At 39.9% G+C, this 27787-nt stretch overlaps 1 protein-coding gene across 3 annotated transcripts in view; it reads right to left on the bottom strand.

Annotated features, from left to right (window-relative positions):
• Window positions 1–27787, bottom strand: part of LOC117715140 (murinoglobulin-1-like) — a 41841-nt gene that overhangs the window by 1115 nt on the left and 12939 nt on the right. For 2 of the 3 annotated variants that reach the window (XM_076940510.1, XM_076940511.1), the window contains exons 11-34: window positions 26339–26500; window positions 23122–23346; window positions 22862–22925; window positions 20381–20529; window positions 18436–18585; window positions 17344–17499; window positions 16634–16715; window positions 14098–14284; window positions 13278–13506; window positions 12414–12540; window positions 12031–12152; window positions 11476–11527; window positions 10466–10549; window positions 10050–10226; window positions 9748–9835; window positions 8525–8681; window positions 8223–8297; window positions 7312–7492; window positions 6349–6572; window positions 4753–4971; window positions 4465–4592; window positions 2798–2888; window positions 2083–2151; window positions 1143–1245 (exon numbers count right to left, since the gene is read on the bottom strand). In XM_076940510.1, the coding sequence (XP_076796625.1) occupies window positions 1143–1245; window positions 2083–2151; window positions 2798–2888; window positions 4465–4592; window positions 4753–4971; window positions 6349–6572; window positions 7312–7492; window positions 8223–8297; window positions 8525–8681; window positions 9748–9835; window positions 10050–10226; window positions 10466–10549; window positions 11476–11527; window positions 12031–12152; window positions 12414–12540; window positions 13278–13506; window positions 14098–14284; window positions 16634–16715; window positions 17344–17499; window positions 18436–18585; window positions 20381–20529; window positions 22862–22925; window positions 23122–23346; window positions 26339–26500 (3301 nt within the window). Of the gene's footprint in view, window positions 1–1142; window positions 1246–2082; window positions 2152–2797; window positions 2889–4464; window positions 4593–4752; window positions 5534–6348; window positions 6573–7311; window positions 7493–8222; window positions 8298–8524; window positions 8682–9747; window positions 9836–10049; window positions 10227–10465; window positions 10550–11475; window positions 11528–12030; window positions 12153–12413; window positions 12541–13277; window positions 13507–14097; window positions 14285–16633; window positions 16716–17343; window positions 17500–18435; window positions 18586–20380; window positions 20530–22861; window positions 22926–23121; window positions 23347–26338; window positions 26501–27787 lie in introns of those variants that run through there. The other variant, XM_076940512.1, reaches the window with a different exon arrangement.

The raw sequence follows: 27787 nt of genomic DNA, 5'->3' as shown, positions 1-27787 counted from the left end.
CCCTTGGGTGTGTGAGACTTAAAGGTGTGAGAGTTAATGGTGTAACTTAAAGGTGTAATTTAGAGATAAGACCTAAGGGCATGACTTAAAGGCATGACTTAAAGGTGTGGCTTAGAAGTGAGACATATAAAAGGTGAGAGGCAGACAGAAGAAATTATTAGGCACTGACACTTGGAAGGTAACTTGTAACTTGTAACTGGGAAAGAGACTAGCAACTTAGAACTAGGATTAGGACTTGAGACTTGGTGATGAAGCCCAGGACCTGAGACTTGGTACTTGGAACTAGGGACTTGGAGAGAAGAAGAGAGACTGAAGAATAATTGGGATTGAATCACACTCTGTCTGGTCTCCATTTTTTGCGTCCATCCTCACTTTCTATCTTGCTGAACCCCGACCCGTGGATGGACTGGAGTAACTTGGGGCAGTGACAACTTAGCCCCCAAGGCTTTTGGCAGTGTGGGTTCCAAAATTGACAGAGCAGTCCGTGACATTGGCCCCCAAATGTGGGGTAGTGCGGTCTGCAACAATATATCCTATCAGATTTTGTTCTATGTTTCTGTTTTTCCTTCAATATTTCTTGAATTATTCTTGTCTGAAACATTTATTATATCTCTTCACTTGACAGAAAACCCACAACTTAATTTCCCAGTTCTGGCTTTGCTTTCTTTCTTTCTGTGTTCACCACTGAACACACAGGCTATAATTCTCTCATCTTTTTATTCCTTCTGTGATTATTTGTACAACTTTTCATTTTCCCATTGCTGTATTCATAAGAAGGTTTTCCTGTCTTTCAACCTATAGACTCTACTTTGCATAATGTTTATTCCTTGGGCTATTTGGACATGGCACATGATTACTTGGACAAACAAGGCATGAATAGATGAGTGAACTAAAAATGTATAAATGGTTGTTTGGCCTACACAATGGGTCAGTGTCTGAACAACAATTGTTTTTTAATGAATATGATGGCATATGCCTGTAATACCACCATTTGGGAGGCTGAGTCAGGAGGACTGAGAATATGTGCCAGCCCAGGTTGTATAGTGAGAAACTGTAAAAAAAAAAAAAAAAAAAAAAAAAAAAAAAATCAAAACAACAAAAAGAACAAGTTTCTTTAGAGTCCACTACCATCTCTTGCTCACCTGTCTCATAGTAGTCATAGACTTTCACGATGGCAGGCTGCAGGTTTCTTACTGGGATATCTTGTTGAATGATGAAGGAGAAGGCCAGAGTCTGATTGGTCACCTGGGAAAGAGAGAAGAAAAATGATACAGACTCTGGAAAGGGGCCAGTGTTTTTCTTCAGCATGACTCAGTTATGAGTTGGATAGCATTTAACCCCACAGTCACTGTCTTCCACAACTGCCCATCTATGTGGATGGTGATATGGTGATATGGATGGTAGACTGGGGACTTGAACTAAAGGCTTCTGGGTGTATATGAAATTTTCCAGTCTATTAAACCATTCCAAAAATCCATATTCCTCCTTAATGTATGATATTTAACTTTGTCCATTGTGAGAGTTAAATCTTTTGACTTTTTGACTTGGGACTCTAATGCTAAGTCCCAGGAAAGCCAGAAATGATTTAAAGATTTGTTTTATTATATATACTCTCTCTCTCTTTCTCTTTCTCTCTCTCTCTCTCTCTCTCTCTCTCTCTCTCTCTCTCTCTCTCTCTCTCTCTCTCTGTGTGTGTGTGTGTGTGTGTACTGATGGAGCCCAGAAGAGGGAATCAGATCCCTTAGAACTGGTTATAGACAGTTTTGGGTTGGTATGGCTCCTGGGAACTGAATTCTGGTCTTCTGCAAGAGCAGTAAGTTCCCTTAACTGTTGAGTCATGTCTTTAGGCTAGAGAAAATAGACCTCAAAGTATCATGTAGAATGAGGGAATGTTGTGCCTCTAATTGTAAAAGCTTCTGTTAGAATTGCTTCTGTTCTGCTATGGGATTCCCACATGGCTTCACCAAGAAAGACTGTCCACCTCGGCATTTATTGGAAGCAGGAAGGGCCCTCACCTGACCTACATAGACCAAGCAAGGACTGTCCACCTCGGTGTGTCTAAGGAGGCAGAAGGAACTGTACCTGATCCAGATAGAATAAGACATTGTCTTTGCTCACTTCCGTTCTGCTCACGTGCTCTAATTTTTCAAGCTGAAAATGAGAGGAAACCTCCACGTTACTGAAAAAGCAAAGGCCTTGGGGGTGAGAGAGATAAATGAACTGTGGGACTGCAAGTGATAAAAAGGGGGTGTTATTGAATTCACTTAAAAGAATGAGAAGAAGTCTTTCCAGTAAGAATGAACATATATTTAGAAAATTGTGAAGGTTTCGCTACTAAAGGCCTGACTGAATATAATCTGATGTAGTAATTGATAATTTTGACTTTTGTTTGAAAATAAAAATAGTCACCCATTTGGCAGTACTTACCGCATATTCTCTAAGCTCTGCTATCAACCTTACCTTGATAATTTTCATAGTTCTTAAAAAACATCTGAAACTACACCTTCAGTTTTTGCATTTAAAAATATTTTCCCTTGAGTCATTATTGACCAGGGTCATTACACTTTAAAAGTTACTGTGAGCTAGAATGTGGACTCAACGAACTCAGACTCCTTTCTTATGTTTCTTGTGCTGGCTGCTATCACAATCCATATGAATATCAATTAGTATTTTAGCAACCTCAAGTGTGCTAAATGAGTGCTAACATTGCTTTGACATGGTCTGACATAATTATGATTGTGTTGGTAGGCTCCTAGTCTGAGGATACAGAGAATCCAAACATCTCCTCTCTGCTTACCTTTTTCACTGTTGGTTTCAATGGGATGAAACCAGATACCATCTTCACATCAGCAATCACCATGTTGGAGGATGGACGCCTCCCCGTGTAACTACAGACCAGAGAAGTGGACAGGAGGAGTCATTTTAATAGTTTGAATCTTGCCTCCTTTGAAGTCCAGCAGTAATTCCTGATATAGCCTGTGTGATTTGTCCATATCTTAAAATATATGACCTTTATTGTCAATATAAATAGACTGCATAACAATATCATCTGGAGAGTGCATTAAAATGGCTAGATCTGCCAAGCATGCTGGTGAGACAACAGTCTGCTTAGCTGGTAAGAGACCTAATATCAAAAACAAGTATGTGTGGAACCTGAGGGCTGATGGCTGACATTGTTCTTTGTCATACACACATGCTGGCACACACACACACACACACACACACACACACACACACACACACACACGATTATAAGTCAGCCTATGGATGTATTCTTTCCATCCAAGATCCCTTCAGTTTTTGCAGTTGGACCCTGTTGCTGGTTGTATTTTGTACAAAGTTTTGACGAGTGTCAGAAGAACTGAATATCTTTTTTTCTTCTAGAAAAAATGGAATTTTAAAAGACCAGGAAGTCTATTCTTTGTTGGTGAAGAAGAATAACCCATGTTAAATTCTCATAGAAAAAAATAATGTATTATTTTATTATGATATTGGTCATAAAAGGAACCCTAAAACTAGACTAATTAGAAATTATAAATCTCAAAATACAATTAAAGCCTAATTATGCCTGTTTGTACTAGTGGGGTACAAGATAGTTCTAATACCCAAACCATCATTTTGTTGACTAAACAGAACCTCTGTCATCTCTCCTAACTAAAACACTTAGTTTTGAACCTGGCTTTTTTTCTTGGCTTTAGAACGAATGTCAGCTAAAAACCATCCACTCAGATCTTTTCTCTCAAAGTAAATAGCCAGGAATGGCTATGAGACTATAGGTTTTAATGCCCGTCAGAAATCCAGAATGACTGAGTTAACTGAAATGATAGGAAGCACTAAGCATAGCTTCTAAAACTTAGCCAATTGTATTTTGAGAGAAAAGTTTTATTTAAACAGGAAGGGTGATATGTAGGAGGAGCTAAGGGGAAGGAGTACCAAGAGGAAGAGAAGGAGTAAGGAGAGGAGAAGTAGAAGGAGAGGAGAAGCTAGGTGATGAGAGAGAAAGAGTGAGAAGGGGGGGGCATGAAGGCAGATGCTCACGTATCTCCACCAGTCAAAGATAGTTTATATATCTAGGTTGGGTATTGGGTTACACTGCTGATTGTGCATTACCAAACTTATAAAGCCTTTGATTAATATTTAAAAAAATTGTATAAAAGCAAAAAGGAAAAGGGGGCATGGGATAGGCGCTTTCTAGGGAGGGGAAATGGGGAAAGGGGATGGCATCTGAAATGGAAATAAAATATCCAATAAAAATTATAATTCTACTATTCTTCATTGTTCATTTTGTTGAAGTCCAGTATTTTTATTTTTTTATTTTTACAGACAAAGCAAAATGTTAATAAAGAAACCCATTTTAGATATCTTCTAACCTGTTCCATGAAGAGTTCTAGGAAGACAGTACTATAGTAGCTGAGAGACAGAGTCAGATGCTCATACAGAGACAGACACATGCCTATGTCATACCTGATTTCTAGTGAGATCTGAAAGCTGTTTTGGCCTTTGGGGTTATTACAAGTCAAAGGTGTTGTCTGTACCCGTAGAGCAAATGCAGCCTGCTGCTTTTCCACGTGCATGTTGTATCTCAGAGTAGTCTGATAATCAGTGAACAGAAATACTTCACGTCCATTGCACTGTGTCCTTGGGTCATTTTTTCCAAATTTGAGCACAATATGAGCTGTTAGGCAAAGCCAGACTTTCCATTTTGGGGAAGGAGGCTCACAGCTGCATACTCACAACTTCCCAGCATCTTACCTGAGCATAAGCACATCCTTCACCTGACACACTGATGGTGTAGTCCCCAGGAATGTCTGGTAATGGGACCTGCTGCAGTAACAGGCGATTACTGTTGTCTACTTGGAACTTTTGGGAAAATGACCCTGAAGACTGGATGGTCACCAAAGCATTTTTCTGGCTTCTGGAAAAAGTAATTGCTCCATATTTGGACAGAGCATCGAGGGCCACCACAGTATCCTGACAGGAATGAATAAAAACTTTTAGGATAGCATCCATTTGGAAGGTCTGGTGCTCTTCCCAAAGTTCATTCTAGCTGTGACAAACTGTCATGAGATTTTGTCTCAAATTATTTGAGTTGTAGACTTTATTTCAGTCTTTAATATAGAATACACGTAAGAGTCAAATTCACATGGTTTTTCCTCTGTAGAGTATCCTAGCATATGCAATCCCCCTCAATAGCCAGCAGAAAATATAAATATGATTTTTCTCCCAGCATTTATTGTTTTTTTTTCTTTGTCCCAGGTTCCCATGGCTAGACCCTCCATCGTCCCATAAAATCACACCCATGCTCTCCTCAACAAATTTGCTTTTGCCCTTGCTGAGTCATCAAGACATACAAACAGCATGGCCAAGTGCCTGTCCTGATTCAGTCTTACTAAATAGAAAAAAAATCTATGATCTAGTATTGTCCTTCACTGCCTTGCTCCTCAGTGGCATGCTCTGTGCAAGTGTACTTCATGCTCCAGGAAGGATCTCTGTCACATGATCCTTCCTTATCCAGGGAGCTCCAGATGCTGTCCTGAGAACAGAGCCCAACAAGAGAGCAGAAACATGCATTGAGGATTTTACACACACAACATTCTTAATAGAATGGAGAGAGGGAAAGAACTGAACTGCAAAGCAGTTTTCTTTTCATACATTGCATTTCTGCTTTAGAGGACCCTGCCATGTTACAATACTTCTTGGTGATTATTTCTACCCTATATGCCCAGAATACCTGGAGCAGAAATTATAGTTACTATAGTAGATGTATATTTTTGGGGTGGGAGATATTATTACCTCTTGAGAGTTATACTATCTAAAAGATAAAGTGAATAGTTTACAGTCCTGGCTGTTCCCAAGTATCAAGAGGTAAAGTGAGGCAGCAGGACGTCTGGCTAGCTTGGAGAAAACCTGAGGGTGATCTACCCTTCCATAAGATTAAGGAGAGTCTATCAGGAGAAGGGAAACGGCTGTACCAAAGGTCAGTAGGGCAATAGACATGTCGGTTTGGTCTTAGGTCTCCACATGCTGTTCTAGAGTGTGGAAACTATGTCTAGGATTCTGGATATTCCAGGATTTTTGCCATTGTTTTATATTAAGGATTGGATCTGGGTTAGAAGTTCTAGCAACATAGGCCTGTTTCAATAACTGTTGTCTGAAGAGAACTCCTGTGCCTGGGCTCAGGAGCTAGGGCAATTTATTATGGAATACAGGAGCCCTCACTTCCTACAGACACAAAATATCCACGAGTAACATGTCCTTGTTCTTCTCTCCTCTTCCTCTTTCTATGGTCCCTGCATCTCTTGTTCAAATCCTCTAACTGAATGGGGACTCTGAAGGAAAACCACTGACCTGTGTGGAGGAGAAGCCACCATGGGAATTCTGCTGCTTTGTGAGCCACTTGATGGTGTTCATTGACAAAGTCAGGTCCTCAGGGGCTGGGGCTGGCTGGGCAGTGAGGCGAGCCAGGACGACATAGGCGCTCATCTCTACCTCAGCAGAGGCAGCCTGGGGTTCATACAAAGAGTCCTCAGATTTACTGGGTTTCTGAGGTCTTTCCCAATGGATGGAGTTGTCTTGGAGTAAAAATAGAGAAATAATGAAAAGTCTGAGTGGGCAATGACTGCATGTCCATATGTAGAAAGAAGAAGATATAAATGGTTTTAGAAGGTTTTAAAATTTTCACTCACAATATGCCCACATTTACTAATCCACAGTGAAAATCTTGACTTGGTGTTATGGGTCGTGATTGAGAAAAACCATGGACAGAAATGTGTAAGTTATTAACTAAATTACATCCTCAATGGTGCTCTAGCAGAGCTGGTGAAGGGACATTAGCAGACAGATTCTTTTACTCATTATCTCCCTCATATCCAACAAAACGTCACTTGTGTAGCTTTCAAACCAGATGACTACTAAAGTTTCCCAATGGGGTCAGAGTTGCCATTGAATTAGCAAAACCTCGATGTATCTTTCCTCTTTGTGTTTTTCATAGTTTTTGCTGCTCCTGGTAGGTTTACACATAGCAGAGAAAAGCTGGGCTTTAACTACATTCACCTTTGTAACCAAATTAGACCTGCGTGTGTTCTACTGTGATATTGTATTTGTTGATTTTGGTCATACTATCAGAAAATACCAAACAGAAGGCTTTTGTATAGAAGGAAGACTCATCTCTTAATGGGGCAGCCCAAGGAGAAACCTCAGTGTGCCATGGAGATGGGACTGACATGGAAAGCTCTTTCCACACTCCATATGCTCTTCTGTTTTCCTTCACTGGAGCTGGATGGAGACAAACATGAGAACACACATTCCTACCTTCCTTTATAGCTTCCTTATCAAGTGACTTCAGGATTTCATTTCTCTTATCCTGGTTCCCCGCCAGAGCAAAAGCATAGGCCATCAATGCCTTGGTGTACACAAAGCTGCCATTTCCTCCTTGCTTTATGGCCTTCCAAGATGACTCCAGGCAGCTCAGGGCTTTGGAGACAACGGGATGCTGTTGGCAGAACAAGGAAAACTGAGCTATGTGAAAAAAGGGTTCTAGCAGGTCCCAGGAGAAACATGGAGGCTACAGTGTTTATGCTTTTCAAATCAATCCTCCCTCCCCTCTTCTTTCCTTCCATTTCTTTCTCCTCCCTCCCTATACTTTCTCCATTCCCCCTTCCCTTTTCCCTCTGTTTCTCTCCTTCCCTCCCTTTCTCCTTCCCTACCTTATTTTCTATATCCTCCCCTACATCTTCTCTCTCCCCTCTCCTCCATTCTTTCCTACTCCCCATACTTTCTCCTCTCTCCTTCCTTCTCCCTCCCTCCACTTTCCCTCCCTTTCTCTCCATCCCTTGCTTTCTCTCTTCCTCCTTTTCTTCCTGTTCTCCCTTCCCCCTTTTCCTCCTTCTCTTCCTTCTTTCTTTCCTATCTTATTCCTGTTGATTGTCTGTCTACTCTCTCCTCTATCTTTTGGGAGCCATTCCTTTTTATAAATTGTGTTCCATTTAAGATACAGACTAACAGGGACAGTATCAGAGGCTGTGTTTTCCTGTTGGTCTTTGTAACATATCCAGGATTCCATGGAGCAAGTGGATGCTCATTAATGGAATTAGTCAAATGCAAAGCATTGAAAAAAAAAAAAAAAACAAAAAACAAGAAAGCTGCCACTTGGCTTTAGAGATGTTAAAAAGCCACAGGCTTTACATCACTTTTGGATGCTGGAAAAACAGCATGACACCTACCATGGCTGGAAGTGAACTTTCCAGAAGGGCTATGGTTATGTATGCAGAGAGGGTCATTTCATCATCTACTCCCCCCTGCAAACAAGGAGTGAAATCATCAGAATATACAGGAAGCAATTTATCAAGGTTGCCTTCCCTGCTCAAGGCCAACCCATGTATTCAATGGAAGTTCCCATTCATATCCCCATTATGAAAAGTACATTCCCAACCTAGAGGCTTATTCTTCCCCATGGTAGGTAGTATGACCTGACTTTCAGGTGTTATTAGGTCACCATGCTTATAAGCAGTTCCAAAAAGATCACCTTCATGTTATTGTTGAAGAGTGACCCAGAGCTCCGGAAGCAGCCATTGTCCTTCTGCTGCTGAGAGAGCCAGGTGAAGGCTTGGGTGATGTGTGACTCATCAATGAAGATGAAGGCTCGAGCTTGGGCAAAAGACTTCAGCACAAAGGCTGTGAGCCTGATGGGAGAGAGAGGGAGAGTGGGGGATGAAGCTTTAGTTCTGAGGTAGCTCCTCCACACAGGGGTTTGCAGGGGCCCGGTCTACACCCATGAGCAATCAGTCTAAGGGTTCCTGAGAAGAATAGCTGGATGGTGACTCTGGCTACTCCAAAGAAGTCTTCCTTTTCTTGGTCCACTTGGATGGGCACTCACTAGGTGTGGTTTCAGGTGCTTCCTGCTTTCCTTTCTCGTTGCTTCTATCCTGAGTCCTCTGGTGTTTATGTAGGTTTACACCTACATGCTTATCCTTGGCATTCCCTACCTCCTGTTATTTCCTTTTGTAGATAAGAATAATTTCCTTTCCTAAAAACCCCAGCTATATATTTTCTGCCTCAAAATATTAGAGTCCTTTTCTTGGTTTATCTTTGGTTTATGCTAGTCTGTTTTTCTTCTGTCACCTCTTGGTCATTTTTCGTGTTTTTAATCTCAATAACCCAGCCTTTTTGTTCTGTTCTGTTTTATGCTTTTAAGTGAGTGCGTAATTTTAAAAAAAGATTTATTTATTCATTTTACATATGTGAGCACACTGTTGCTTATTTCAGACAAACCAGAAGAGAGCACCAGATCCCATTATATATGGTTGTGAGCCACCATGTGATTTCTGGGAATTGAACTCAGGACCTTTGGAAGAGCAGTCAGTTCTCTTAACAGCTCTGCCATCTTTCCAGCTGTCAGTAAAACATAAGTATGCAATGCAAGGTCACGTGAAGAATGGCAACAGCTTTTGAAGTCTCAGTTATTAGCATCTTTAGATGCTCAGCCAAGTGTAGCCAGACATTTACTGATGAATGATCTTGGAGAGAAATGAAAGAGCCAGCTTACAGAAGCCAGTAAAGACATGGTACAGAGTCAAAGCAGATGAGCCTCAAGGGAATCTTACTCATGCAATCTATGACTTGCATTACTTCAAACATGTCCCTCCCAGGTCCAGGCATCTGCTAGACTCCCATGAAATAAGATGCATATAGAGTTGTTGTGAGGAACAAGATTGGAACAAGGATTGGCACACAGTGGACTCTTCTTACCAAGTGTTTCCTTGACTGTGGTCACCCAGATCCCCAAAGGCACTGTAGGAGCCATCCTTGTGTTTGTAGTTCAGCTCTGTCTGATAACCTGGAATAGAAGGCTTTGGGTGTGTTCTGAAGACTCTGATACATCACAGAATAGCAGGCAGTAAATCTGCAGTCAGAGACACTTTTATGTACCTTGGCTTATATGACTGACTGAGAACATTGCTTGGCTCTCCCCTTCAATGCTAAGCCCATTTCTAGACACTTCAAGAGAGAGTATTTACAAGAACAAGGTGTAGTTACTGAGCCTTACTGACCAGTTCTGAGGAAGCCCAGGGCCTTGGATTTGATCTTCTGAGTCAGTTGTTGTGTTTCATTCAGATATTTCAGTACGTAGATGTTGGGAACAAAAAGGACCATGTTCTGCTCCCCACAGCCATAGGGCATATGGAGAAGATTTTGTGTGTTTTTTATGGCTGAACTCAAGATATCACCTGGAAGTGAGAATCATGACATCAGCCATTATCTTCAAAAACAAAATAAGGTTTTTACTAAAACCACTTCTCACTGATGTGAAGGAGTTTTATGAGTGATGTGTGCTGGAACCCAGTGGGTATTGAGGATGTTACAGAGATCAAGTGTAGTAGTTGAGACGCTACATTTGGAACCATGGAGGGGACAGGGCAGGGTTAGCGACTATTGTTCCAAGTCTCCCAGGGATGGATTGACTCACCCATCACAGAGAAATGGGCTCTGGCTGAATCTTTCACTACCGTTGGTGGGAGCACCAGGGACAATTTTTCCGATACCTCAGCATCTTAATAAGCAAAACAAACAGGTAGGTGATCATCTCTGTTCTCTGCACATCTAAAGTGTCCTAAGATCAGTGGCTTCAGAACTGTGTCTTAAGCTTTGAGTTCTTGCCTCCCTGGAAAAATGATCTTGAGGTAAGTATCACAAATCCACATTTCCTGGTACCACAGGTTTGTCAAGCTTCACCGCTTTCCCTTTTATCACTTTAATTTTATATTAAATTAAAGTTATCATTCTAATTTCTTTAGTGTTTTGAAAAATATGGTTTGAATAGACACTATAAGTATTGGCTAAAAGAGGGGTCAGCAATGCAGTCATTATTGTGAGTGGACATTCCCTGACCTAATGCTTGTCCCTCATAGGGGACAGTGAGCTTCCTTTTGTGTGATATGTTGCTATATTTCCATTGCAATAGTTAGCTTCTGGTGAGTAGCAGGGATAGAAGAGCAAGGCATGAAAACAACCACTAGAGAAAAATGTTATGCTAACTACATACCATGATTTAGCTTGGCTCATGTATGAAGCTTTTCAGCCATGTAAATCTTTGTTTTCTATTTATGATCTAACACAAAACAAATATGGTACTTCCCAAGATATTCTCTATCTTCCCACCTTCTCGTTTTAGAGAAAATCTCAATTGTGACCTCTTCTTAGTCATTCCTTTTCTATAACTTTCTAAGTATTGAGATGGATGAAGAGGCTTCTGAATTCTAAAACCACAAGGAGTTACAGTGAACTGTGAAGCCCTCGGTGAACAATACTCTTGACAGCTCCATTGGGTAAATGATGATCTTAATTTATGAGACTTGGTTTTGTTAGTGTTTTAGGGTTATGAGGTATACTGCATTCTGATTTTCTTATAGGAATACTGCAAGATCTCTTATTAAGCCACTTAAGTCACTATCTCATTGTGTTTTGACAGGGTCTCACCTGATGTACAGAGCAGTGAGCTGAAGGTATGCTCTTTCTTGATTCCTTCATGCTTGGACAAAAAAGACAGGAAATTCAGACATGAGAAATCAAACACCAAATACAGAATTTTTGGAGGCAGTTTTTTGTTTTGTTTTGTCTTTTGAGAGACAGCTTTACTTGTGAGTCCATGGGCTGGAATGGCTTTAGCATGTGAGAATTTGGGCATACTAGGTAAAAAAGAAACCCATAGAGAAAGGTAATAAAGAAAAAGGGGCAGGGCATAATTAAAAGAAAGAGGTATAGCTTTGAGAAGGTAAACTGTCTTAGATTATTCTTACTGCCCTCAAAGCTTCAGTTTAAAGACTAGGAAGGGAAAAGAGAACAGAACACATATAAAGCATGGGCTTGCCAACTGTGATCTATCTCAAAGTTGTCTTTTAGGACATATATGTGTGGATGAAATCTATGCAAGATTTTACTTTTCATCTAAATCTTTTACTTTTCATCTAAATATAGTCAACATTGCTTCATTTTCTGGACTCAGCACACTGCCAACTGAGGAGGGTTACTCACCTCAACTATCAGGACTTTGACTACTGTGTCCTTTCTCCCAGTTTCAGGAACTGTGGCCACCTCAGAACCACAGAGCTCCGGGGACTGTTGTGCTTCGGCAGACACAGAGAAATTCACATTCCCTGAAACAAAGGGTCCAGAGAGCTGAGCCCAGATCTGCCAGGAATCTGGCATCCACCAAGCCCCAAGATCTGCAGGGTATCCTCTGTTCTAGGAGTGGTTCAGGAGCCTGTCTTGTATTTAAGAAGGTGTAAGCACACTCCAGCAGCTGCAATGACTGTGAGCTTCCTCTTGGGGACCCAATGAGAAGGAAGTAACCGAAGAAACTTGCTACACTCACCTTTACTCTGTAGAACCAACCCCCTTACAAAATTTTCACTCACCTAAAGTTTTGGGAGTTACCAACCAGGATGAGGTGTGTCTCCCATTGGCACCAAGGCAGTAAGAATCTTGGACTTTTCCTACTGGAACAGCTGTGAAATCAGGAGAGGCTTCCAGCTGCACAACCATCTGTGGCCCCACAGGGAAAAAGAAAGAGCAAAAAAAAAAAAAGGATGTTTCTGTGGAAGAACAAGGTGTTATACATGGGAGTAGATAGGCAAAAGAGTCTGAGGGGGTTTGTGTTAGGACAGGAATAGGAGAGGATGTGTTTGGAAAACATGTCTAAAATGTCATGTAAGTTGACAGTGAAGGTTTGCATAGATTTCATCCACATATATATGTCCTAAACTTTATTTAGCTATCATTTATTTGTTATCTACACAAACCATTAAGGAGATGATTATATATGTGTCTACTTATATTTGCTTTATTTTGATGGCAGAAGAACATTTACTGTACTAGATTTTTAACTACTATTTTGAAGTATACACCTACCTCTAACAACAGCAAAATCCATTGTAAAACATTATGCCATTTTATCTGGACATCAACCTCCTATATCTATGTAGACCATATCCTTTGATTGTATACAGAAGCTACATCCTATTTCTGTCAGTACAGTTTGTGCTGTTTAAATACTGTCAACATCACCTAATTTTATGTAGTATCCTTATTGTTAAACAACTCTTTGCTGTATATATGTAGCTAGATTCTGGGAATTGTTTAAGCATTTGGAATTGCTTGCTGAGCGGTCCAATTCAATCTCTTCCCCACTTTCTTCTTTTCCTTTTAAGTCTTAGCTATAATTTACACACATTAGTTGTCCTCTTCCCCTCTGGTCATGCTTAATTCAGAAAGGTGTTTACCCGCATGCTTGTAGGGAGGTAGTTCATCACAGTGGCTTTGAGCATGAAGGTTTCTCCACGAATGACAGAGTAGGGCAACGAGAGCTCCACAAAGAAGGGTTGGAAGGCTTGGAGAGGTGCCACAGAGGAGAGACCAAGGCCAGTATCATTGGACAGGCAGTAGGCTCCGGCCTTCCATTCAGTGATGGTGTCAGGGACTGTCATCTCCACTTCAGCCACTCCTGAGGAACTTGGAGAGTGGGTGTGTAATGCACAAAAAGTGAGCACATGAATTTGTTATCTCTGAGATGGTAACTCTGAGTGTGACAAGACACCATTTTTTGAATCCTTCAAAGGAATGATAGGAAGGGAACAGAGTAAACGGGACTCCAGATGGCAAAATAAATGTCATTCTCTAATCTTGTTTTACCAAGTCAAGTCACAACCCTACTGAATCTGAAAGTTCATAAGTTAGTAGAAATCTGAACATAGAGTTGAAGTTTTCTTTGAATTCCCATCTTCAAAATATCATAGAACAGTTTTATGACTTATATGGTCTACTCCATTTAGTCATCCCATAGTCTGCTCCATGTAAGACTGTCTCATCTATTAGTCAATATGGTGACCCTGAATAGTTTTAACTACCAGAAAGGTATGTGATAGTTTTTATGTGCATTTTCTGGGGGTGATGGTAATAGGCGTCCTGTATAATTGATGGGTTGATATGCTATGGTTTTCTATATGACCAGTTTCCTTTGTTTATGATACATATTAGAGAAATCCAAGAAAACAAAGAATTTTTTTTTACCCAGCCCAAATCATACAAATGGCAATCACTTACTTTACTGTGACTACGTCCCACACCCAGGTTTCAGGAAAATATTTCCGAATGGTCTCAGTAAGTGGATCTTTAGGTGGTGGATCTTTACGTGGTGGCTCTTCAGGTGGTGGATTTCTATTTGCTACTATATGGGAATTTGCAGATACTTCACTGTGATGTAGTGCTGTATCCGATTTCAAAATCGGTACTATGAAATTACAAAGGAAGAAAGGAACATAGAACTTGAATACAATGGGACATGGTGGTGCAATGGAAATGTAGCTTAATTTTCAGTTTCTTCTTGACTTTTAAACACTCTTAAGGTTACACTAGAAATAATATATTGAATCACTCATTTTGGAAGAGACTAGGTAACATCTTTGTCAAAGGAAAACTCTTCCCTTAGAGTAGTTCAATTTGGAAGGAACCATGATGTATACTTCCTTGGGTTGGATATTGGATAGTTAGTGAATGCTTACAGATATAATGCACCCCCTAGAGGGAATGAAGATCCACAATACAATCCTTGGTAACAGGTCTTGTGGCTACAATGAGAATCACTCCAGACCAGAGCTGCATGAAGTCTACATTATCAGCAGAGATATTCTTGCAATATTTTTTCTTTCTTAGCTCTGTAGGTTTATGCCAGAATTATAATAGGTTTTCAATTTGTATAAAAACTTAAAGAGGTATAAGTACAAACTCTTGGTTAGTAGTAGGAAGTTTATTACCCAAGAATCATAGCATTGGCTTGCCTTTTCCTGGCAAGAAATGCAGGATTTAAAGGTGGCCATGAAGGGTCTGTACTCTGCTTTTTTTTTTTTTTCAAGAACAAGTATACATCCAGATTTAGTGCTTCACCTAAGTATTTCCAAACTGACTACTAAACATAGAAAATGTCTCCCAATTTTTTAATTCATAGACACACACAGGGTTTCATTTCTACAGGTCCTTCCCTGTGATAGCCACAACCTTTAACCTGACCTCAGTCTTTCTATTTGCCTTCAAGAATTAAGTATTTTCTAGTGTTTTAAGTTCATCTCCCATTACCTTAACAGCTACAGGGATAGTTGTCCAATTATTCTATTGTCTAGAGTAGTCACAGTGCCTCACTCAGGCCCTGTTGCATTTAGAAACTTTTGAAGATATTTCAATTCCATTTCAAATCAGTATGAGGGAAATTAAAGTAGTCCAGTCAGAATAATGTTTTATTTTATGTTAACTCAGATATAAAATTTTAGTATTTAGAATATAAATAATAATAATAAAGATAGTGTTTCATAATTTCAAGTTATATTACAGAGGTATAGTAATAAAACCGTCATGGTAAAGGCACAAAAATAGACATGTAGGTCAATTGAACAAAATACAAGACCCAAACACACTCATGTAATCACAGGCATCTGGTAGTGGACATAGATGCCAAAACTTCCACAAGAAGGGAGACAGCATCTTCCACAAATAATGTTGGAAAAACTGAATGTACACACATAGAAGAATTAATGTACGCCTATACTATGACGCTGCACAAAAATCAACTCCAAATGCACCAAGAACCTCAACATAAAACCTGAAACTGATAGGGGAAGAACTATAGGCAGCAACCCTACAAAATACATGTGTAGGCAAGGACTCTGAATGAGACCCATTCACTTAGAAGTCAAGGTAAATACTTGACAAATGGGACCTCACAAAACTGAAATGCTTTTCGTACAACCAGGGAACAATCAGTTGAGTGAAGTGGACGCCCAGGGAGTGAGAGAAAATCTTTGCTAGCTCTACATCTGATAGAGGATAGACACCCTGCCTATATAAAGAACTCAAACACCAAAGAGTCGAGAAAACAAAAAGCTCAACTTAAAAAAATGGGCTGTGGATCTGAACAGTGGTTTCAAAAGAAATTTTAAAAGGTTAAGACATATCTTCTAACAGTGTTTGTTATGCAGGTAATTAGGAAAATATAAATTAAAACAACTCAGTTTCCATCTCATCCCAGTCAGGATGGCTAAAGTCAACAAAATAACTGACAACAAGTGCTGGAGAAGATACAGGGAAAGGGAGCCTTCATTCACTGTTGGTGGGGATGCAAATGGTGCAGTCACTCTGAAATAGACTCAGGTGAGAGGAAGAGGGAAAGATTAAATGGTTCATTGGTTAATCTATGAGTGTGCCACACCCTTTGACATACGTGCATTTTTTCCTTCCTGTCCTCACCTTTATTTGCAGTTCCTGGATTTTCTATCTTTCCTTCCTAATGCTTAGGGAACTCTCTTCACCTCTCATGACACATCTACAGAAATTCTTCCCAGTTCACACAATGACCCTGTATCACAATAACTATTGAATTTTGTCTTATTTTAACACTGAAGGAAGGATCTCCAGCCTTTAACTTCCTTGTAGTAGCAGCATATATCTGGGCACACTTTGCTCTGGTTAGGTTGGGTTCTTTTTTTCATACTTGGATTCTATACATGCACTACACTTTTATTTTACCAGCTTTGATAAATAATTCACATTTATTTTATTTTGTTCTGAAAATACTGATTTGTTATTTTACCTGCAATTGGAACCATGTCATAGTGAAAACAAAATGTAGGATGTTTGATCTTCAAGTTGGTGAGTGCTGTTAAACCCATGTCCTAGAAAGAAAATTATTAACCAAGTGAAATACCTCAAAATTCTAAAAAAATGGAGGTATAAAACTTGCTGTAAGTATTTCTCATATAATTTTACAGGTTCAAGTAAATTTCCTATTAAATTGTGTGTCTCATACTCATTAGGGAGTACAGTGAGGAACACAGAATTTATAGTGAGGCATATGTACAGACCTTCTTTCTGATGCAAGGCTGTTATTTTTAGAAGTCACTCACAGCCATGCATGGTGGCACACACATCTTTAATACCAGCACATGAGAGTCAGAGGCAGACAGATCTCTGTGAGTTTGAGGCCAGCCTGGTCTACAGAGCGAGAGCCAGGACAAGCAGAGCTGCATAATGAGAGCCTGTTTGAAAAACTATTAATATGACGACAACGATGACGGCTACTACTGCTACTAAGCAGTTCGTCCCCACTCTGTGACAGTTTCCTCAATAGAGAGATAAAATAGTCTAGACTACCCAGTTTTCAAGATGTAGATTTACATGTAAGGTGGGTGATCTGCCAGTGACTCATATTCTTGGCCTAAGCCTGAAATTCTTCATTAATATAGAATTTCATTAAACCTAAATAATTCACAGAGCAGGATGCTGATAGACAATAGGGCTTACCTCCACATATCTGTAGACATCCTTCTCATTTCTGTGTCGTACTAAGTCTGGGTGCTTATTAGTTTCCCAGGTTCTGTGCCACACACAATCATCATTTTCAGACAAGTGGGAACTTGGAATGAATTTCTTCTGCTGCATACCTGGCAGATTGTATAACTGTAAGAGACAGAAGATGAGGGGGTCATGTGGGAGCACTTCCTGAGTTATCCTTGGCTGACATTGTGGTTCCCAAGTTGACTGACTCATTGGCTTCTTCGAAGATACTCCTCCTCCTCCTCTGCCTCTTCCTCCTTCTTCTCCTCCTCCTCCTCCTCATCACTACATATGTGATCAGTACAAATACCTGAATGTTCAAAATAGGTGTCCTTATCAAAAGTACAGATACCCAGTGCATGGAGAGGGCATGGTGGGGGGAGCAAGGAACTCCACCTGTTTTTAAATTTACAGATCTCCTGTACATTCTAAAACATGCTAGTAGCCAGTGTCAATAATAATTTTTATACTATTATAGTGATCATATAACTATTCCTAATAAGTCTTGTTTTTAATTCAATATAAAGAAGCGGTTTACTGTCATTATCTTGGGCAAGGCTCCTGTAAATAGTGTATGGTTTCATTTGTGTTTTTGTGCTTCTGAGAATTTTCAAAACAAGTTGAGAAACTTGCATTTTAAAATTTAAAAATTTTAATATCCATTTTTCCTTATTTGGGGGAACCATTGAGATGTGCAAGATTCTCTTTGTATAAACACTTTTGTTTGGCTCCCATGTGCAGTGTGACTCTGAAAAGGTCCATCATGAGCATCTGAAGGAGACAAGCCACTCCTGGGGCAGGACAGCTGCAGTAAGAACACAGAGGGTTTGCAACTCACAGAGCATCTAATTTCCTTCTTTGTCTTCAGTTTATTAGCTAAAGTTTTCTCATCTGTTCTTCCAGATTTTATAACGAAGAGCTAGCTCCCTTACAGACGCTGTCAGCATTAAATGCAGTGTTTTTGCATTCAAGAGCCCTAGTGGCTGAATAATCATTGTTTCATCAGGGTCACTTCCGGTCTCTGTGACCTGTTTTGGACAGAGGCTGAATGGGACTCACCCATGACGGGGAGAGCTCAGCCTCGGGCTTCAGGAGCAGCACACTTTGGTCCACAGCTCTCAGGCCACAGAGGGACTGAGGAGAAGCTGTGACCCGCAGATGGGTTTGTGAGCCAGGAAGAGTTTGAGATGAGCTGAAGCTCAGGTCCACCTGAGAGAAAGAAAATCAAACTTAGGCTGGGTGGGGTGTGTGTGTGTTTCTGCTTTTGCCGGCCCGAAACCTGCCAGGTGGAGTCACCCTGGAACTCTGCATGCACATCTGTCTTTCCAGATTATGAATACTGTCAGAAGCACAACTGAGGTTCATTGCTTCTCTTTCTCCCCTGGAGTTGATTTAGAAAGACAGGAAATTGTCAGTCAAACTATGAAGAAACAAAGAAAAATTTTGACTCCCTGAAATTCTTGCAAATAGCTCGTTTTTGGTGTGTGTGCACATGTATGTGGCTGTGGTGTAATGCACATGCGTGTGCAGGTATGAGTATCCATACACCCAGCAGAGGCCAGAGGAGGGTGTGGGTGCCCTTTTCCTACTCTCTACCTTATTCTTTTGAGAATGTCTTTCATAATCCTGAAGCTAAACTGGCAGCAGGAAAGTTCCGGCACTTCTGTGCCTCGAACTCCACAGTATTAGAGTTATAGGACCCTCTTGTCCTGCCTGGCTTTTATATGTGTGATGGAATCAGAATTCAGTGCCAGAAGTGCTAATAGCTGTTGAGCCTTCTCTGCAGCCCTGAAGTTACACTCCCCTCTCTCCTCATTTTCTCTTCTTTTCCCTCACCCCTATTTCCCAAATCCCTCTCTCTCCCTCTCTCTCCCTCTCTGTCTCTCTCTGTCTCTCTTTCTCTCTTTCTCTCTGTCTTTCTCTGTCTCTGTCTTTCTGTGTTTTCTCCCTCCCTCCTTCCCACCTTCTCTCTTGATGAGGTTTTTTTTGGGACAATGTTTCTTTGTGTAGCCATGCTGTCCTGGAATTCACTCTATAGGCCAAGCTGGCCTTGAACTCAGAGATCGGCCTGCCTAAGAGAGCTGGGATTAAAGGCTCATGCCACAACCAACCAATAAAGTTACTCATTTGAAAGGACTTTTTCATGATGAATCTCATACTTGGGGTGGAAAAATAAGTATTCTAATTGGAAATATATCTACATCTGCCTCTCTGACTACGAGGTCATCTGCCATTCACCTTCATCTCATAATGCTTCCTAGTTCATTTCTGCCAGTGAAGCAAATTGCAGTGGACTGGGTTGTATTGAAAGGGGCTGGTGAAAGCAGATCAGAGGTGTGGTTAACTGCTCTAAAGTCAGGAAAGCACAGATGCTCACCAATAGATGTAGTTCCAACTGCCTGATGTGAACAGGCACTGAAGATCTGTGATACAGCACACATTTAATAAAATTTAAGGGTCTTATATTCTTATCACACATATAGAAAAATCATAATGAAAAAACTGGAGGGAAAATAAATATACTAACAATTGATAGGCCTGGATACTATGACTGGTCTCACATAAGACTCTGTGACATTAAGGGTCTATGAGATAGCTCCATGGGTAAAGCTGCCTGCTGACAAGCCTGTTGAGCAGAGCTTGACCTCTCAGACTCATGAGGAAGGACAGCACAGACGTCTAAAACTTGGTCTCTTTCTCCACTTGTGCAAATTCACATGCATGTGTGTACACGCAGATAAATACAATAAAAATGTAAGTTATACAACTTTAAATTAGTTATTAAGGATTCAGTTCTCTTCTCTTGCTCTCCACTTCCTTGCTTCCTCTCTCTTAAGCCCCTGACCATGTGTGAGGTTTGTGAATTAAAATCTGGCACTCTGGTACTGTCCACATCTTTGCCACTGAGGCACACACCACTGACTGGGTTTAGCATATGCATCTGAATTGTGTGTCCTTAAGATCCTGCCTTTTAAATAGACATCATAGGTAATAAACCCCTCACTTTGTTGCGAAGACACTTTTCCACTTCAAAGCTTGCAGAATCTGCAATCACTTCTCCATCAGGCAGGATGGCATAGATGAGCATTTTAGCCACGGGGACCATGCTGAACTCCACAGGGATCTCCAAGGCAAAGCTGCCTTTTACTGCAGCTGGAGGGAATGGGAAGAGATGGTCATGGGTCAGACTACTGACAGGAAAACCCACATAACTGAGCACAGGGATTTGGAGGACTGTCCTTATGTGGAAGACAGTCTTCCTGTCCTGTGGTTAGTTGTCTGCATGCTAATGATCTCAGGAAGATATCACAAAGATGTCTTCCACCAAGATGTTCACTGTCAAAAGTTATCTTGGTTATTTATAGCTAGACATATGCTAACCTCTTATCTCTTTTACATCTTAGCATCCCAAACAGCATGTTAGATATTCCTGTTATAAAAAGGAATGAGACAACCTTGGCTTATGTCCCATTTAATATTCTGATGAAAGGAAGACTAACAGAGAGGGAAAGCTTGGTACTCGGGAAGCTGAAAATTAATAATCATCTCAGAGGAGCAAGCCACATTTGGCAATAATAAGCATATCGTTGGTATTAAATTTTTTCAATACAATGTTCACAGTATTTTCATCTCTTGAGAGAAAATTATGCATTTTTGAAGTGTTTCTTATTGTTTCTGATGAAGCTGAGGGGATTCATAAGCCTTCTCAAATTGGGTGCTATGATTCCCACTTAGTGTCTGTTGAAGAACTAATTGCATATTTTATTAAATAGCTAAATAGTTTTTTATAATTGGTCAATAACAGGGAAACCTATCATTCTAGAAGTTACTTGAAAGATATCTGTGACTGTATGGAGCAAGCAGGTTTACATCTAAAACTTGCTATTAGCCAGTATTAATAATTATTTTTAAGCTATTAGAGTAATAACATAATTATTCCTAATAAGTCCTGTTTTTAATTCAATATAAAGAAGAGTTTTACTGTCACTAATTTGGGTGAGATTCCTGTAAATAGTATATGGTTTCAATTGTGCTCCATGTAGTTGATGTGGCCATAGAGAGAAATGAATAATAAAATGCAAAGTATAGAACACGTGTTTGCATGTGGTACATGCTCTTTAGGAAGGAAAGGATGGCAAGGTTAGAGCATCGAGACTACCAAGTATTATTGTTAACTTGGGATCTTAATAGGAGCGAATGCAAGAGGCCTTATTAAGGGAGTGACAACTGAGTCACATTCTGGTAGAGCTGAGCAAATATTACCAGAAGATGAAAGGGTGACTTCACTTACAAAGTCACAGCAGCTATGGTTCCCTGCCCAATACCTTACCAACAGCAAGCCAGTCAATATTCCAGCATGGAAGGGGAGGGGTTTGTGAAGACCCACTCTTAGCTGAGGAGCTATTGACAGTTGATGGCTGTGGAGGGGAGGAAGAGTCAGATCTCACCAGTGATGTGACCCTTGGTAGATTGTCCATGTTTCACGGGCTGGCCCAATACCTCATCATGTATGGGTAGCACTAACTGAACTCAACAGGTTAAAAAAAAAAAAAAAAAAAAAGAAGGTGGGCAGTGGTGGCACACGCCTTTAATCCCAGCACTTGGGAGGCAGAGGCAGGCGGATTTCTGAGTTTGAGGTCAGCCTGGTCTACAGAGTGAGTTCCAGGACAGCCAGGGCTATACAGAAAAACCCTGTCTTGAAAGAAAAAGACATAAAACAGGGAAAGGGCCTTTTGTGGTAGGCAAGGGTGAGTCAGGGGGGATTAGTGGGGAGAGGGTATGATTAAAATACACCATATAAATATATGTTACTTTCAAAGAATAAATAAAATGTCTTTAAAAGTAAAAATAAAGGAAAGGAGAGATAGTTCAGAAGTTAAGATCACTTGATGCTCTTCTAGAAGACACAGGTTTGATTCCCAGCACCCACACCAGGGTGCTCAGAACTCTGTAATTCTGGCTCCAGGATATCCAGGAGATCTGATGCCTCTGGCTTTGAGAGTACTTGTAGTGACATGCACATAGTTACCCACATGCACCTCACACACAATTTAAAAATAATAAAAATGAATCAAATACATGAAAATCAGTGTAGCTAGAATGGTAGGGACCAAGGCTGGCACCCTCCAGACTGTTTTTGGACAGACACTAAGATAACTCATTTGCCTTGGGGATAATCTGTATATGAATGCATAGGTTCCTCATGTAGACTGTATCTTGGAGTACTGTGTGTATTCAGGTGCTACATATTCACAATAGATATTTCACCATGTTGAATGATACTCAGTTTGGGACTCTGAGGCTTTTTCCTAAAGGTCATGAGTGAGAGCATACATTGGACGGCACAGCTATGAGTTCCTACTGTGGAGAGTGTCTATGGAGACACACAAGCATGATGGCACTGTTAGCTGCTCAGTGGTAAGATTCCCTTGGTGAGCATGTGGACTCTCAGTTGGAGAAATGTTACTGTGTGGGAGACACTTACATTCTCCTGGCTCCATGAGATGAGTGTGGTTTCCAGTCTGGATGATGCTGCCTTGGGCCATGACCTAAAATGTAAAGTATTTTCCAAGCTTACATCTATATTTTACAAGGCTTTCTTCTAAGTGTGCTAGAAGAAATGGAAGAATCTATTGTATTCCAGGCAGAAATACCGAGCCTAGAACCCAATGTGTCAGGAGAGACATGGTCAGGAGAGGAGGTCTTTTTTTTTTTTTCTTTCTCCAATGTGGAGACAGAACTCACCAGGTAGTAGAAAAAGAGCTCTCTCAGCACTCCCAAGTTCTCCCCCTTCAGAATAAAATGTGCCTGAACTGTGTGAATCTGGTTGCAGGGCAAGATGCTGCTGGTCTCTGTGTCAAGGTAGATGTAGCTCTTGCTGGGGGAGTAAACAGCATAGGCCACATGCTGAGCCTCTGCATTTCTTTCTTCCATGCAAAAGGAATGGGAATTTTCCTCCTTGTGATAGACCTGGAGAAACAACAAATTACTGTGCTGTAGATTGTCTAGCAGGCAGATTCTCTCTTCTCTGATGAACCAGCATATTTTCCCATCTCATTTAATGATTGAATATGTTGTACATCTTATTAAAAATGGACGGGGCCCGGGTGGTGGTGGCACACGCTTTTAATCCCAGCACTTGGGAGGCAGAGGCAGGCAGATTTCTGAGTTCTAGGCCAGCCTGATCTAGAGAGTGATACAGCAGAGTCTCGAAAAACAAAAAACAAAAAACAAAAAACAAAACAAAAAAAAAAAAAAAAAAAAAAAAGGGAGGGGAATCTTATTAAATGAATTATTGTCTAATACCCTGAATTATCAGAATGGAGGCAAATATTTATACCAGGGAAGAGAGAAAAGGAAAGTTTTCTATTTTTATGAGAAAAAGAAAGCATTTATTGTGCCTCTAATAAAAATATTTATATATATAAATTTTAGTGCATTATGACTGTGCAAAATACTGGGTTGACCGAAACATTTTCATACATTAATGTAATGTACTCTGAGCGTACTCATCCATCCTACTACCCAATCCTGTGATTCCCTCCTTAAGAGACCCTCTCTGCTTTCATTCCTGTTCTTTCCCTAGATTCTACATATTGGGGAACGTATGGGGGATGATTTCTTCTTGTCTTATACTTTTTTCTTAAATTGACAATTTCTAAATCTATTCTTTTCTCTATAGACACAATGACTCTATCATAAATATCTAAGTAAAAGGTCAATGTGCACACACTTCCAATATTCTCTGTCCACTCATGTAATGGTGGCCTTTTCCACCTGTGCCCAAGTTCACAAAAACAATGACTTGGAGGCTGAATTATTGTGAATAAGTGTTTAGTCCAAAAACTTTGGCTCCTCTTGTTAGCTCCTAATTCACATATCCTGTTTATTCTTTTCTGGGGTTACCTCTCCTCAGTTTGGGGTGAATCTCCTATGCATGACTCTATCCCAGAAATTCTCCCTTTACAGAAACTCCCGCCTCTCTGTTTCCTACCTAAGGCATTTTATCCAACAGCATTTTATTGACAGGTGATGCTTCCATACATTGACCAAGAGATTCTCTGTAAACACTCATCCACCAATAGGCATTAAAGTTGGCTCCATATCCCAGCTGTGCTGTGAACTGCTGAGATAGCCATGGGATGTAGATGTCTCCAACATATGTTAGCTTTCATTCATGTGGGCATGTATATGACTGTGGCATACCTGTAGTGTATACTGGTTTCTCTTTGGGATTATCTAGAAGCTCTGAGCTTAATGGTCATACTATTTACCTTTGCACCAGCTGTGCATATAGGTTTCTTTGTTCCCATAACCTTGCCAACATCTGCTTTCCTGATAGCCATTTTGATGAGTGAGATGAACTTTCAGCATAGTGTTAGCCTGCATTTTATTGAGAGTTTCATGTGCTGAGCATCTTCACATGTGTTTCTTGACCATTTGTCATTGATGTCTTAAATATAGACTATTTGTTGGATCTACTGAGATGACCATGTGATTTTAACCCTTGATTTTATTTATATGCTGTTTTACAGTTATCAGCTTACAAATGTGAAATCATCTGTGTATTCTTATTATGAAATCAGTTAAATCATGGTACATGATTTGTTTAATGTGCGGTTGAATTTGACATGGAGGAATTTCAAACCAGACTTTCCTTTAATGCCCATTGGGTAAATTAGTCTGAAGATTTCTTGTCACTGTGTCCTCATCTAGTTTTGGTCTCAGGGTTATTCTAGATTCATAGAACAGCTTTGGAGGTATTTCTTATTTTGAATCTTTATACAATAATATTTCATTTTTGAAGTTTGGTACAATTTGGCAATGCGTTCTTCCCAGTCTCAGCTCTTAGTACTGGGTCCCTTTAATTATTTCTTCAATTCTATTTCCCATTGCTGATCTGTTAGGTTTTTTATATTCTCCTGGTTCACTTTTGGTAGAATATAAATATCCCAAAATTCATTTGTTTCTTCTGGATTTTTTTAATTTATTGGAGTGAAAGTGTTCAGATTATTTTCTAAGAACCCCATGGACTTCATAGTATGTGCTGTAATAGTTATCTCTAATTTGTTAATTTGAGTTTTAACTTTCTTTAGAAAGTTTAGATTCAGGCTAATCACTTTCACTTATCTCTGTGACTTCAGAATCATCCTTGGTTCCACTGGACCTTTTTACTGTTCCCTTTGGTCCCCATCATTACTCTCAGGCATATTTATTATTTCCTTCCTTTCACCAATTTTGTATTTGTCCTGATCTAGTTCTGTTAACAATAAGAGGTACAGCAGAAGGTACATTATTTATTTGATAGCTATCTAATTATTTATTGTAAAATTTTATTCCTTGTATACTATACAAATTCTTTTTTCTTTTTCTCAGACTTCCTTTTCTGCTACTTTACTAATAAAGTTTATCTCAATTTTTAAACTTGACTGTTTAACTTACAGTGTATATTCCATTTTCTATTTCTTGGAACTGGGAGTATAGTGGCTGTTTTAAATTGTTTTTAAAACATATTCATACTTATCAATATAATACTTAATGAGTGGGAAACATAAACTAAAAAATCATGGCCACAACTTTCAAGACGCCTGCAACCCAGATAAGACACAAGGCGTGAAGATGTTTGTATCACACAGAGGTAATGAATTTGAGTTTACACAACACCTATCCTTGACTAAATAGTCAAAAATGGACTTTAAATCACTTTTTTACTTGAAATCCTAACTTGAGATATTTAAAACATAAATAAGGTAAAAGAGACTATGAAAAAAAACTATTGTGTTAAAAACGTGTTCACAACGTATGATCATATTTTTATTAATGACCAGAAACATTTTGTATTTTGCCCTAAAGTAAGAGACTTTGTCATGGAATATTTTGTTTCATTAAGCTAGCCATTGTTGAGTTCATGCTGTTGCAAAGCCTCACCTTGTGTCTTATGCCCTCCTCATTTCTGACTTACTTTGATATTGAGGGAATGGTCTGAGATGCCGCTGGTATCTATGGAGAACTTTGCCAGGCCATGCTGATCAGTGGTAGTAGCATTGGTGTAGCTAATCTCTTGTGCTTTGATGAAGACTTGCTCATTTGGGATAGGAGCTCCTTTGAGATCCACTAGGCGGACCTAAATTGAAAGAGAAAAGTATAGTCTAGGCATGGAAGTACGACACAGAATGTAAGACAAAACCCTGTTTCAGCATTATATAAAGATTCCACAGCTGACATTCATTCAAAAGCCAAGAAAAAAAGCCAGGTTCAAAACTAAGTGCTTTAGTTAGGACAGATGACAGAGGTTCTGGTTAGTCAACAAAATGATGGACTGGGTATTAGGACTATCTTTTGTACCTCACCGGTACAATTAGGAATAACTATGCTCTAATTGCATTTTGAGAGAAAAGTTTTATTTTAACAGGAAGGGTGAAGCTAGGTGTTGAGAGAGAGAAAGAGAGAGAATGAGAGGAGGGCATGGAGGCAGATGTTCAAGTTTCTCCACCAGTCAAAGATAGTTTATATATCTAGGTTGGGTATTGAGTTACACTTCTGGATGAGCATTACCAAACTTATAAAGCCCTTGATTAACATTTAAAAAAATGTATAAAAGCAAAAAGGAGGAGGAGGAATGGGATAGGGCTTTCTAGAGAGGGGAAATAGGGAAAGGGGATGGCATCTGAAATGTAAATAAATATAAAATAAATTAAAAAAATGTAGGAAAAAAAGGATTCCAAAGATGCATCAACTAATTCAGCATGCAAAAACTGGTTTTCAAAAATCTATACCAGCATAACTGGCTGTGCTGTGAAAGTATAGAATCTGAAGGTATAATATTCTTTTTTATTGGATATTTTATTTATTTACATTTCAGATATTATCCTCTTTCCCCATTCCCTTCCCCAGAACCTCCCTATCTCATCCCCCTTCTCCTGCTTCTATGGGGTTGGAACCCCACTCATCCACTCCCACCTCCCCTCCCTTGCATTCCTTCACACTGGAGCATCCAGTCTTCACTGGTCCAAGGGCCTCCTCTCACACCAATGCCCGACAAGGCCATCCTCCACCACATATAGTGCTGTAGCAATGGATCCCTCCATGTGTGTTCCCAGGCTGGTCGTTTAGACCTTGGGAGCTCTGGTTGGTTGGTATTGTTGTTCTCCCCATACCATATTCTTAACTTCATAACAGATGCTTTCAACTTCCCTATTATTCATTAGAAACCATCAACAAATTCATTGGGTAAACTACAGGAAGTAGATGTTCTGACACAATCACAAGAACAACTTGTGTGGATTGTGGATTTGTTTGGATATGTAGCACATGTTGCTTGACTATTGAAACACAGTGACATTTTGGGGTTTAAGGCACAGTAGTTATCAATAAAAACTTTGCTGCATGTGTTTTAGATTTGGAGCCTCTT

Source organism: Arvicanthis niloticus, chromosome 9, assembly GCF_011762505.2.
Source record: "Arvicanthis niloticus isolate mArvNil1 chromosome 9, mArvNil1.pat.X, whole genome shotgun sequence".
NCBI lineage: Eukaryota > Metazoa > Chordata > Mammalia > Rodentia > Muridae > Arvicanthis > Arvicanthis niloticus.
This window is presented reverse-complemented; position numbering and strand designations above follow the sequence as displayed.